Source organism: Mobula birostris, chromosome 10 (assembly GCF_030028105.1).
Source record: "Mobula birostris isolate sMobBir1 chromosome 10, sMobBir1.hap1, whole genome shotgun sequence".
In the NCBI taxonomy this organism is placed as follows: domain Eukaryota; kingdom Metazoa; phylum Chordata; class Chondrichthyes; order Myliobatiformes; family Myliobatidae; genus Mobula; species Mobula birostris.
The window spans coordinates 69,545,775-69,560,124 of NC_092379.1; the positions used below are offsets into that span (position 1 = coordinate 69,545,775).

General features: G+C 42.2%; 2 protein-coding genes across 5 annotated transcripts in view; both read right to left on the reverse strand.

Annotated features, from left to right (window-relative positions):
* LOC140204100 (interferon-inducible GTPase 5-like) overlaps window positions 1-14,350 on the reverse strand; it is a 628,716-nt gene that overhangs the window by 479,199 nt on the left and 135,167 nt on the right. The window lies entirely within an intron of this gene.
* LOC140204530 (interferon-inducible GTPase 5-like) lies at window positions 738-4,696 on the reverse strand. Its single transcript, XM_072271242.1, has 2 exons — window positions 4,613-4,696; window positions 738-1,938 (listed from the first exon to the last, which is right to left on the reverse strand). The coding sequence occupies exons 1-2, from the start codon at window positions 4,630-4,632 to the stop codon at window positions 738-740; spliced, it is 1,221 nt and encodes a 406-aa protein (XP_072127343.1). The 5' UTR covers window positions 4,633-4,696.

The following is a 14,350-nucleotide window of genomic DNA, read 5'->3' on the forward strand; positions in this document are numbered from 1 at the left end:
CCAACTGGAGCTATCTTTTCTCCAGTATAAGTTCTTAGCTGGATGTCTGAGGGCCAGACATGCTTTGTGACCTACTTTGTTGCATTTTCTACAAGTTCCATGTTTAATCCTGTAATGGTCTGGTGTATGTAAGTCAATGCCACAATGGTCACACAATTCGATTGGTCAGTCTGGTTTCTGCAATTTTGTTGACACTCACTTTCATTCCTGGATGCAACTCAATCATGTCTCTGTCTGCTGTTTCATTTGATATAGTGATTTCAACAGCTCTTTCAAATGTGCTTCAGTTTGGAGCCATTTTTTAATGACTTCCTGAAGTGCCTTTCCATTGACCTTTAATGATGTCACAATCAGATCTTTACAGATATTGAAGGGCAAACACACCCATTAGTTTGTACACAGCAATATTGCATACACTGTGACCTTATAATGTCCACACAGTCTGACACTGGCTATTGATTGACAGGTGAGCATCATTCAGACACCTGGAGATAACTTCTCGACTCCTCTTCAAATTAGGATCACATGTCATTTATGTGAACCTGTTTCATGTCTTCTTTAACGGAGTCGCACTCCCTCGGTCAGGCACAAGTGTTCCTCAGAAATAGATAAGCAATAATTCAGAAAGGAAATCAACAAAGAGGAAAATTGTCATGTAGAATTACAGCAGGCTTTAGTGACAGGCCTCTTAAATATTTCATCCACAGAAAGATATTAACTCATTGTATTGATGTTGGTTAATTGATGCCAAATGCAAACTTCATCACCCTCTCTGCACTCTCTGTAAGGTCCTCCAGTGCATTGGTCAGTATTTTATAGGTCATGAGAAATGATGATCCTGCTCCAAAAATGGAACCAATAACAGGGATGGAGTAAAGACCAAATTCCAAAGCTGAAAGGGCAACAGCTGTAGCTCCCCAACCTAACCTTACAATTATATTTGTATTTATTTCCCCCAGCAGGGAAGTTTTAACTACCGCCTTAAGCTCTTCCACAGATTTATCTGTGGTTTTGGCCAGTCTTTGAAGAGAAGCTTCATCCAGACACAGACATTTACGGAAATGGGTTATTGCCCCAATCAATATGCTGATATCACAGGCAGCAGAGAGACCAGGAATGGGGGTTGCTCCCACAGCTCCCGAAAGCGTTGCCAACATCCAGATACGTTTCTGCAGCATTTTCTTTTTCTTTTGAATAATCTCTACACTTCGGTTTCGATAGGCCAGGACAAAGATACTTTTCATTATAATTGGCAGATCATCTTCAAGTGCTTTATTTAACCGATTGAAATCATATCGATCCTGTTCAAAACTGGATATCAGGAACACAGACGGGGTTTGAATCCCTGCTTCCCTCAAATTCTCGCAGCAGTTATTCCGAATAAGTTTCAGTTCTTTTTCCTCATTAACTTCCTTCCCCCCTTTTCTCATTGAATCAAAATCAGCATCAATCTTGCTGCGGACAAAATAGAATTTCTTCCTGAGACGTTTAATCTCTTTCGCAAGTTTTGTCTCATTTTCTTTGAAACGACCAGCTGATATTATGATGAAGAAATTATATTTTTCAAATTTCATTTGCTTGAGATATTTATCAGCTGGAAATTTTGTGCTCCCGATCCCTGGCAGGTCCCAGTAGCAGACGTTGGAGAAATTGGGATGTGGAAATCCAGCTGGTTCCATTGTAGTTTCAGTGAGCCCAACTTTGGCAGCTCCATCATCATTGTTTCGAAGTCCTCTCATGGCATTGATGAAGGTGGATTTTCCTGCACCTGTTTCTCCCGTCACTGCAATGTTAAGTTGTGTGCTATCCAGTTCTGATACCTTCTGATTTATCAGAGATTTAATCTTGTCCACACCACCTGTTTCAAAGTTGGACTTCAGTTTGCTGAGCTCTTCCTTTGTGAAGAATGTGGCTTTCTCAGTCTCAGCCACCTGTTGTCTGAAAGGAAACATGATCATTATCATTTCCAATTATTAAAATCTTCCATTACTTCAGATCCCCATTCTTTTGTCATCCATCTCATTTGGGACAACTTGCAGTGACAAATTAACCCAAATATGAGCAGGTCTTTGTGAAGTGAGTGGTAATAGCAACACAGAGGCAAACGTACAGGAACACAAAGAATGCTTGTAAATTTCATGTTGATACCACCATTTGTCAGGCTGCAATCTGGCTCTCTAGAACTATGAGTGTTGGAAATCTATCCATACAACCTCATGATATCAATGCAGAAGTCCTTATGTGACAGCTGCCAGTTCAACCAATATCAACTCCATCATAAATATCCTCCCTTTCTCTACAAGGTCAGATGTCAGAGGTTTGCTGAGAATTACACAGGATTCAATTCACTTCATCATGAAAACTAAACAAATTCATGCCTGCTGTAGCAAAGTGACCCAGGGGGGTGCAGTGGCACTGTACTGCAAGTGATGCAGCGGACTGACACCACCAGTGACCTGGCTTCACTCCTGGTCTCTGGTGCTGTCTGTGTGGAGTCTGCATGTTCTCCTGTGACTGAGTCAATTTCCCACGGGTGATCCTGCCACCCTACGTTAGTTGTTAGGTTACTGTGCCCCTGTAAATTGCTTGTCTTGCAGGTGGGGGTGGGAAAGTTGGAAACTTGATGTGTACGTGAGAGAGAATTTGTTAGATGGAAATAAGCAGGTGCATGGGAAAGGTGAGAATGCTCAGTGGGGGGTGGAAGGTGGCAACAGAGATGAGTTTGGGTGTCATAAAGAAAAATAAAAAAGTACAAGTAATTTGAAAAGATGAAAAAGCTGTAAAACTTTCATGTTTGGGATAAACAAAGACTAGTAACGTGTTTGTAACAAATGTCCCAGGCTGTGACCATCTCCAAACAAGAGGAGTCTAACCACCTACTCTTGACACCAATACCACACAGACTTGTCACTGTGTGCTACATACACATCCCCTACACTGTTTCTTCTTGGCTACTCTGACAGCAACTCACAACCCCTGATCTCCACTAATAAAACAGGGCACTACTGATCAGGGACAATATCACAGCTGCTCTCAGAGGGAGTGGATAATGGGCGGCTTCTCCACTGAGCCCACAAGGGTAAAGCTCAAGGTGCAATTACTCTGATTGGATTATATCATACAGCATCCAGTAGTAATGAAGACACTAAGGAACAAACATGAGGCAGATGAGCAAAACTTGCAAAAACAACAGGGTTGCCTTATTGGGTAACTGCATTTTCACCAAATTGGACTGCGGTCTTCTTTGTGCTGGAGAGTTAGACAGGGCAGAATTGTTAGGTGTATCAAAGACAATTTCTTAAAACAATACGTAGATAGTCCAACTGGAACAGGATCCATACTAGACCTGATATTCGGAAATGCGACTGGTCAGCTGACTGACCATTGTGTTGGTGGAAATAAGAGGAAACAGTGATTACAATACCTTAAATTCGGATAGCTCTGAGTAAGTATTGATGTTACAAGAAATCATTAAATAGGGGGAGGAATATTATCAGTGTTTTAAGCAGCAATTATCTATAATTATTCAGGAACTGTTGTGGCTGGGGAAATCTGATTTGTGTAGCATCTTTAATGGCCAACTTCACAGGGTATGAAATTGATATGATTCGGTAAGATGGAAGCACAAGGGTGGCAAATTAAGGGAGTACTTGAAAGAGATTATTAATTTAGTCAAGAGGGAAAAGGAACCGTATGTACAGTTTAGGAATTTAACGTAATCAAACAGAGTCATTGGGGGTGTAAAGAAGCCAGAGAGGGACTCAAGAAGGGAATGAAGTGAGCCAGGAGGGGCAATGAAAAATCCTTGGCGTGCTATATTAAAGGAATTCCAGGGTATTCTATACATACATCAAATGTCAGAGAATAACCAGGGATAGGGTAGGACCACTCAACAATAGAGGATTAAACATACACTTGGAGGTGGAGGATATGGAGAAGTCCTAATGAGTATCAGACAAAATACTGGGCAAATTCAGCAGACCATGCAGCATCTGTGCCTGACCTACTGAGATCCTACAGGGTTTTGTGTATTGATCCATCAAGGGGAAAGTCATGGGGAATAGTGTGAGCAGTGTGGAGCATGTTAATATGCTGGGGCATTTTGAAATAAAGAAAAAGGTGATATTGAATCTGTTGAAGAATGTTATAGTGAAAGGGGTGTTGGTGGCAATAGATATGATCAAAGAGTTTAAGAGGTTCTGTAATCGCAGAGAATGGAGAGCTATGGACCATGTGCAGGCAGATTAATTGGTACAATGAGGCAACATTAGCTTAAATAGTGCAGCATAACATGATGAGCTGAAGGGCCTGTTCCCATGTTGAGACATTCTGTGTTCTATGACAAGGAATTTGATGCAAGGGAACACCATCACCTACAGCTTCCCCTCCATCATACACCGATATCATTGCTCAACATGGTCACTGGGTCTACACTCAGGAATTCCAGATCCAACCCCACAATGGGATCAGATTTATCAGGATGGCAGCTGATCAACAAAGCAGATCCCATGCACCAATGAGAATGCTGAGCACTCAGTGTGCAGTGCACTGGCAGGAGTTGCTGAGGTAGGGTTCATTGAAGAGACACACAGTGTGGCATGTTCTGACCTACCTGGAGCTTGCTCCTTCCATTCTTGATGGCTGTTTCTCACAGCGTGGCCTGTGTGACAATTCAGTAATTCCAGCACCAAACAGGGAGAGTGGTTGTGAGCTTGAGTTTCCTCTTTGTCTTTGTGTAGGTTATCTCCTTGAAGGAAGTAAAAAGAGTGACTCTCGGTTCTTTGTTTCACAACATTATTAGAAAATCACCTTTAATCACTGGTGAATAATGCAAGAAACCAGAGTATAGAACAGTACAGCATAGAAACAGGGTCCTTGGCTCATATTGTTCCTGCTGACCATGATGACAAGATAAACTCATCCCATCGACCTGCACAAGATACATATCTCTGCATTCCCTGTATGTTCACGTGTCTGTCTAAATGTCTCTTACATGCTCCTGTTGTGTCTGCTTCCACCACCATCTGTGGCAGAAAGCTCCAGGCACTACCAGTCTCTGGGTAAAAACATTTTCTTTAAACTTGCCCCCTCACCTCCTCTAGGCAACATCTTGGTAAACCTCTTCTACACCTTCTCCAAAAACTCCATATCCTTCCAATAATAGGGCAACTAAAAATGAATGGAATCCTTCAGATGCAGCCTAGCCAGAGGCACATCATTAGGAAGCTGGAACAAATCTTACTTCCCCTACTATGCAAAAATCTATCCAATCTTCTCTTAAATATATTTACTGAGGTAGCCTCCACTGCTTCATTGGGCAGAGAATTCTACAGATTCATAACCCTTTGAGAAAAGTAGTTCCTCATCTCCATCCTAATCTGACTCCCTTGAATCTTGAGGCTATATCCCATAGTCCTTGTCTCACCTACCAGTGGAAACAACTGCACTGCCTCTATCTTATCAATCCCTTTCACAATTTTATATGTTTCCAGAAGATCTCCTCCTGAATTCCAGCAGTGGTAGGTGACTCAATCTCTCCTCATTGTCTAATCCCCTCATCTCTGGAATCAACATGGTGAACCTCCTCTGCACCTCCTCCAAAATGAGTATATCCTTCCTCAATTAAGGAGATCAGAACTACAGTGCAGTATTCCAGATGTGGCCTCACCAGTACCCTATACAGTTGCAGAACAACCTCCCTGCTCTTAAATTCATTCCACCTAGCAAGGAAGGCCAACATTTCATTTGCCTTCTTGATAGACTGATGCACCTGCAAACCAACTATTTGCGATTCATCGACAAGCACCTCCAAGTCCTTCTGCATAGTAGCATGCTGCAATTGTTTTACCATTTAAATAATAATCTGATCTTCCATTCTTCCTCCCAAAGTGGATGACTTCACATTTACCAACATCTGCCATCTGCCAGACCCTTTCCCACTCACTTAACCTATCTATATCTCTCTGCAGGCTCCCTGTCTGTTCTGCACAATTCGCGTTTCCACTCAACTTAGTGTCATCAGCAAACTTAGATACACCACACTCGGTCCCCTCTTCCAAATTGTTAATGTATATCGTGAACAGTGTGGGCCCAGCACCGACCCCTGCCGGACACCGCTCACCACTGATTGACAACCAGAGAAACACCCATGTATCCCAACTCTCTGCTTTCTATTAGTTAACCAATCCACTGTCCATACGAAAACATCACCCTAAACTCTATGCATCCTTATCTTTTGGGTGTCTTTTACGTGGTACCTTATCGAACACCTACTGGAAGTGGAGTAAATAATGTCCATCTGTTTCCCTTCTATCTACTGCACTCATTATATCCTCAAAGAACTCCAGTAAGTTGGTCAAACAGGACCTGCATTTGCTGAATTCATACTGCGTCTGCCTGATGGGTCCATTTCTTTCCAGATGCCTCACTATTTCTTCTTTAATGACAGCTTCAAGCATTTTCCCAACTACAGATATTAAACTGACTGACCTATAGTTACCTGCCTTTTGCCTACATCCTTTTTTGAACAGTGGCGTGATATTCGCCTTTTTCCAATCCACCGGGACCTGCCCAGAGTCTAGAAAATTTTGGTAAATTATCACCAAAGCCTCTACTATAACCTCTGCCATTTCTTTCAGAAACCTAGGATGTATTCCATCAGGACTAAGGGACTTGTCTATCTTTAGGCCCACAAGTTTTCTCAGTACTACCTCTTTAGTGATAGCTATTGTATCGAGGTCCTCACCTCCCATCACATCCATATCATCTCTCTTTGACATGTTAGATGTGTCCTCCACCATGAAGATGCACACAAAACAGTCATTCAAAGCCTCGACCATTTCCTCATTAGTCAATATCAATATCCCCTTTCTCGTCCTCCAAGGGACCTACATTCACTTTGGCCACCCTTTTCTGCTTTATATACTTATACAAACTTTTACTATCTATTTTTATATTTTGTGCCAGATTATTTTTATAATCTATCTTCCCTTTATTTATTCACAAACAAGAGAAAATCTGCAGATGCCAGAAATCCAAGCAACACACACAAAATGCTGGAGGAACTCAACAGGCCAGGACGCATCTAAGGAAAAGAGCACAGTCAATGTTCCAGGTCAAATCCCTTCGGCATATTCCTTGCCATAGATGTTGCCTGGGCTGCTGAGTTCCTCCAGCATTTTGTGTGTGTTGCTTCCCTTTCTTTATTGCTCGCTTCCTGGGTCCTTTTTGCTTCTTAAAGTTTTCCCAATCTTTCAGTTTCCCAATACTCCTGGCAACTTTGTATGCACAAGCTTTTAGTTTGATGCCTTCCTTTATTTCATTAGTTATCCAGGGCTGGCTCTCCCCACGCTTACTGTCCTTGCTTTTAACTGGAACATACTTTTGTTGAGCACTGTGAAAAATCTCTTTGTAAGTCTCCCACTATTCCACAAGCATCCCACCATATAGCCTGTGTTCCCAGTCTACCCAATCCAACTCCTCCCTCCTCCTGTTGTAGTCTGCCTTGTTTAGACATAATACAATGGTTTTAGATTGAACTATTGCACGTTCCATTTGTATGAGAAACTCAACCATACGGTGATCAATCTTACCAAGAGGATCCCTAACTACAAGATTGTTAATTTTACCTATCTCATTGCACAGGACCAGCTCCTAGACAGCATGTTCCCCTGTAGGTTCAGTATCATGCTGTTCAAGAAAGCTATCACAGATGCATTCTATGAAGTCCTCCTCAAGACTGCCTCACCGAACTTGATTCACCCAATCTATGTACGATAAAATCCCCCAGGATAACTGCTATTCCTTTCTTACATGCCTCCGATATTTCTCAGTTTACTGCCTGTGCCACTGTGATGTTATTATTCAGCGGCCTATAGACAACTCCCACCAGTGATTTTTTCCCTTTAAATATTCCTAATCTCTTCCCAGATGGATTCAGCATTCTGCTCCTTAGATCTTGTATCGTCTCTCACTATCACCCTGATCTTATGTTTAATTAGGAGAACTACCTCAAATCCCTTACCTTTCTGCCTGTCCTTCCATATTACCTGATACCCTTGGATACTTAATTCCCAATCCTCTCCATCCTGCAACCATGATTCTGTAATAGCCACTAAATCATACCCCTTTGCACTGCTTTGTACCACAAGTTCACTGACCTTGTTTCAAATACTATGGGCAGATAAAGTGCCCTTACACTCACTTTTTTTTTAAATCTCATAATCTTTGTCTCTTGCGCACTTGACTTTTCCTCATTCCACTCTTACTTTTCTCGTTTTTATCTTTTGCTTTTACTTGATCTTTATCCACACTTTTCTCTTTTACTTTCTTCATACTTCTCAATCTGTTGAACCCATCCGCTGCTATTTAGTTTAAAGCTCTAGATATGCAATTCACCAGGATCCAGATCCCATCATGGTCTAGGTGGAGTCCGTCCCAATGATGTTTGAAATGAAAATAAAAAGTGACATAACTTGACTTGACTTGACATACCTCAGATATATCCCTGTTTATTGCCTGTGCCATTGTAATGTTGTTATTCGGTGGCCTGTGGACTTCCCACCAGGGATTTTTTCCCTTTACTATTCCTAATCTCGACCCAGTCAGCATTCTGTTGCTTAGCTCTGATATTGTCTCTCACTATCACCCTGATCTCATCCTTAATTAAGAGTGCTACCCCACCTCCCATCTTCCATCTTCCTGCCTATCCTTCTGTATTACCTGATATCCTTGGATATTTAATTCCCAATCCTCTCCACCCTGCAACCACATTTCTATAATTGCTACTAAATCATACCCCTTTGTACTAATTTGAGCCACAAGTTCACTGACCTTGTTACAAATAATACAGTTAATCAAATAAAGTGCCCTTACATTCATTGTGCTTTAAAAACCTAGTAATTAATGTTTGTCTCTTATGCATTTGACTTCACTTTTCTCATTTTTTAACTTTGGCCTTTACTTTATCTTTATCCACATTTTGTTTTTTGCTTTATTTCTCCAATCTATTTAACTCGCCCCTCTACTATTTAGCTTAAAGCCCTATCCACAGCCGTAGTTATGTGATTCGCCAGAATCTAGGTCCCATCACAGTTCAGGTGGAGCCTGACCCAATGGAATAGTTCCTTCCTTCCCCAATACGGGTGAAGTTTCCCATGAATTCAAACCCACTTCTCCCACAACAATCTTTCAGCCATGCATTTAACTCTCTACTCCTCTTAACCCTGTGCCAATTTGCATGTGGCTCAGGTAGTAATCCAGAGATTACCACCTTTTTGGTTCTGCATTTTAATTTAGTCCCTAGATGCTCAAATTCCATCAGCAGAACCTCTTTCCTCATTCTACCTCTGTCGTTGATACCCACATGGACCAAGACAACTCGATCTTTCCCCTCCCACTGCAAATTCCTCTGAGGGTCAGATAAAACCTTCCCTAATTTTGGAAATCTTCCTCTGATTGTAAAGTTATCTCTCACACTCTATTATTTCACACTGGGAAGAGAAAGAATTAAGGCTGATGAAACTGACATCTGCCTGGGAAACGTGGACATGTCAGAGTGGGACTGAGAATTTGGACACCATGAGAATTTGGACACTGAGAATTTGGACCAAAGCATTTTCTCTAAAATGAGATCAGGTCACATCAGAGCAGCAGGGGGATATAACTTAATGGATTGAAGTATGGTGATGTAACCCTTGGTTTGGCTAGTGCTTAATCTAGGGGATGATAGCACCCCCAGCCCAGCCAAAATTAAAAATTTTGTTTGGGTGGATGCTGCACCCTGTTACAAATCAATACCATGAAATAACAACAGCACACAATATGCGATTAAACGACTGAGTTTTATAATTCTTAATTTGACTATATGTTTAGTAAAGAAACAAAAAAAAAGAAAAGGGCCCATTCTCATGAAACAGTCTAATGCGCAACGTTGGAGTGCACAGTTCATCCATTCGTTCCCCTCGAACTCCTCCGAGCGTAGCTGGACCTCGGACCCTCGGACTCGTGCTCCTCAGTCTAGTGCGTTCGGTGGTCACCAACTCTTTCCATTCACATCCTCTCTCTTCAACGCTCCCTGACAAAAGACTGCAAAATCATTGCTCCCAGACCCACAAGAAAGAACAACATCCTGCTCATTGGCCAACATACATCCCAAAGGCCCCGTTACCTCTCGTCATTACCCGGACATTGCTGCTACAGGGAAACCATTACCTTAACAGTGGAACGTTACAGAGTAGCCATTACATTAGCAGTGAAACCTTACAGCGTGTTACAGTGAAAACAGCCAGCTTGCATAATAGTCATAATTCAACCTCCAGATCACCATCTACACTGAGCTTGTTCACCCTTTGTCCTTCACAGAAACATGCAGTGATTTAAAGTCTTTGGATATCAGGAATTACTCAAAGATTTTCATCTGCTCTTTTAGCTAAAGAACTAATATATTCATAGAATCACTGGTACACACCAAGAGGAGAGTTCACAATGGCGATGACACTGTGTGAGAAAGATTGATGTTTGGGTCTTCCGTAGATGGTGACAGACATTCCCTGACATTTCAGTTGTACTGATATTACTAGACACTTTTTTCCTTTGATTAAACATTGCTTTGGCTTTGCTGCAGGCTGTTGATAAGAGCAACATTTGCTGAGAATATCTGAAACAAAATGAACACTGTATAATCATCAGCAAATATCTCACTTCAGACTTTAGGATGGAAGGAAGGTCATTACGTTTGCCTGAAACATTCATGTCCAAAGACAAAGTCAAAGGTGATTTCCAGAGCTATTGTGATAATGACTGCCCTCAGCACCAACACAGAAGTTGACTGAAAGAGCTGGTAAACTGATGTCAATGGGTACGATGATCTGAATTTAACCTTAAAAATGGAATCTGGCTTTGGTTGCTATGGATTATCACACCATCTCCAGGACTGGAAACCTTCACAGCAGTGGCGTGGGCCGAAACATCAAAGAATGCTCATTTCTTTATCGAAAGTAGGGATATATGCTGCTGATTGCACAACATTCATGTCAATTCAGATAATAGAACAAGTTGTCCTGCATGGAACATGACCAATTCCATCTGCAGGCATGAGGTGATAGGTACTGTATCTGTGACAAGAGGCCTAGGTGAGGATAGTAAGGACCCCCATGCTGGAGTATCCAAGATCCGAGACTAGATTCAAAACAGGATTTTCAGACTGAGACAAGAACGGGGTTCCTGAGTAGATGTGAGATGAGAGCCTGATGAGACTAGACAGGAAACCAAACAAGACAGAAGCTCTGAACACAGTCTCAAACTGAACCAAAGTTGAGCTGATGATTGAACACCGAACCTGAGTTTAGGTGCTCTTTAAATATCTAAATCTTCGAGACAAAACATGGCCACCAATTTGTGAAGTGGGCCAGAATCTTTAAAGTGACCATGCCACTTATCCATCCTCTGGAGAATCGGAGCGTCTGAACATCGGAGGGTGGCGCAGTCAGCTGCGTACCGTAACAGTATCAGACACCGTTCACAAATGAAATCAATAATCATCCCCAGCAAGAGAATATCTGAAAGCTGACTCTCTCTCTCACTGACAGGCATCATCATTACCAGTGGTAAGATCCCCACCATCGGCGTGTGCAGGACTAGAAATCAGACTGGTAGTTACAGAAGTTCAGCAGCTGTGTGAGCAGCTCAGAAGGTAAATCACCCAAAAGGGGAAGGACAACCAGCAGGGGCTCATCACCATTTACAAATCTCCCTGTGTGCCACCAGTCTGGATTTGTGTTGCTGTTTCTCCTTTGAGGCAAAGTCCTGGAATGTTTTAGACAACACTGGGGGAACAGTTTCACCTCCAGATTGAGAACAGTTCTAGTAACTACATCACTACAGCTTTTGATAACACTGGAGGAACGTAACCTCCAAACTGAGAGCAGTTCCAGTAAGTGCATCACCACGGCTTTTCTAGGGGTTTTTGTTTTGGAAATACAATGAATTCCAGTGAATTGAGACACATCGGGACCTCTACATTTTGCCCAATTCAGCAAAGTTTCACAGAAATAGTTAAAAAGGTATAAAAAAGACAAACTGAGGAACAAATCAAGTATTTAAATGAAATACAGAACAAACTAGAACACTACAGTCTGATAAAGCTGTATTAGTTCTTAATATTTATGGAAGAGGTATTCATCTACTGTTCGCAATTAATAAGATCATTGCTGACTCCCAGTACAGATAATGGACTGCCTTCATGCAATCCTATCAGTGAAAATATCCTCAAAATCTTCATCTTCATTGTAACAGTCAAGATGATTGTTGATACCTTCAAATACTTCATAGGTCCTGCTTTCTCTCAGTGGCCACACATTTTAATTCCATATCCCATTCCCATTCTGACATGTCTATCCACGGCCTCCTCTACTGTAAAGATGAAGCCACACTCAGGTTGGAGGAACAACGCCTTATATTCCATCTGGGAAGCCTCCAACCTGATGGCATGAACACTGACTTCTCTAACTTCCGTTAATGCCCCACCTCCCCTTCGTACCCCATCCGTTATTTATTTATTTATTTATCTCTCTCTCTCTCTCTCTCTCTCTCTCTCTCTCTCTCTCTCTCTCTCTCTCTCTCTCTCTCTCTCTCTCTCTCTCTCTCTCTCTCTCTCTCTCTCTCTCTCTCTCTCTCTCCCTCCCCCTTTTTTCTCCCTCTGTCCCTCTCACTATAACTCCTTGCCCATCCTCTGGGCTCCCCTCCCCCTTTCTTTCTCCCTAGGCCTCCCGTCCCATGATCCTCTCCCTTCTCCTGCCTCGTATCCCTATTGCCAATCAACTTTCCAGCTCTTGGCTCCATCCCTCCCCCTCTTGTCTTCTCCTATCATTTCGGATATCCGTTCCCCCTCCCACTTTCAAATCTCTTCCTATCTCTTCTATCAGTTAGTCCTGACAAAGGGTCTCGGCCCGAAACGTCGACTGTACCTCTTCCTATAGATGCTGCCCGGCCTGCTGCATTTACCAGCATTTTTTGTGTGTGTTGCTTGAAATTCCAGCATCTGCAGATTTCCTCGTGTTTGCAGCAGAACAATTGTCCTCCTGCTTATTTCTCATCAACTATCCATGATGAAAATCACTGCTTTAAAACGCACACACACACACAGATTCTATTTTCAAACTGTTTGGTCAAAACATGGTGTAGCGTCTAACAGTCACATAAGTGTGTGTGACTGATATTAGTTAACCTGTTTGACAACAGTCTCCTTTCCCAGTTAAGTGGCCATGTCCCAAATAAAGGAAGGGAATTCTGGCAATTTCCTCCATTAGGTTTTGTTCTGTAACGTTGTCCCACATAAGTGGCTGATCTGATTACTGATGGCCCAATTAACAGGAACCCACTGTATCTGTATCCCAGAAATTAACAAGAAGAACATCTCTGCTTCTTTCCTGCTTCACTTGATTGACAACTGTAAGAGGAAGCTTTCAGCAAGAGCTGTAACTGGCTGTGTTCAAAGTTCAAACTTCAAAATAAAGTTACTATCAAAGTAGGTTTATATTACCATATACGACTATTCTGACAGTCAGCTCCGAAGTCAGGGGTTTTCTTCTATGTGTTTAATTCCATGTGATTCCCTCTAAACATCTTACCCTTAAACCTGTGCCCTTTGAATTGACAAGTCACCGTTACCGGGCAATGTTTCCCGGTATCAATGTTGTTCAAAGTTCCCCTCAGCTTTTCATTACATAAATAATTGAAGTGCTAACACCCGTAGAATGTTGCCCTCTATCTCTCTCTCTCTGGATGTGCATCAACTCCTTGCCTTGGACATCCTTGGAAAAGTAGATGGTTTCTCTGCTCGACGGCCCACACTCTCCCCACGAATCCCGCGAACACAGAGTTTTGAGTTAATCTCCTTAATCTGCTGGTCAAGGCCCCAGCAGTCTTGTCTCTTGCCCCTTCAATCATCTGGGGTAAATCACATCAGGTCCTGGAGACTTATCCACATTAATACTCATTTGGAGCCCAACACTTCCTCCTCCTAAATACCCGAATGTATTTAAACACTAAGCACTGATCTCTCAGTTCTTTCTATCATTTTCCTTGTTAAATACTGACACTTGTTAAGTACATCACTCCAGTTCTGCGCATCCAAGCAAATTTTCCCCCTTTATCGTTGAGTGGTCCCACCCTTTCCCGAGATGTGCTCTTGCTCTTGATATATGTATAGGGGTGCCTTGGGATTCACCTTAATCCTACTTGCCAGGGACTTTTCATGGCCCCTCCTGACTTCCCTAATTCCATTCCTTTGTTCCTTTCTGGCTTCTTTATACTCCTCAAGTGCCCCATTTGATCCAAAATTCTAAAACTT

Excerpts from the sequence above, each read along its gene's own strand:
- LOC140204530 (XM_072271242.1), bottom strand. The coding sequence starts at position 4,632 with ATGGAAGGAGCAAGCTCCAG. Across the intron at positions 1,939-4,612 it reads ATGGAAGGAGCAAGCTCCAG|ACAACAGGTGGCTGAGACTG; the intron begins GTAGGTCAGAAC and ends GTTTCCTTTCAG.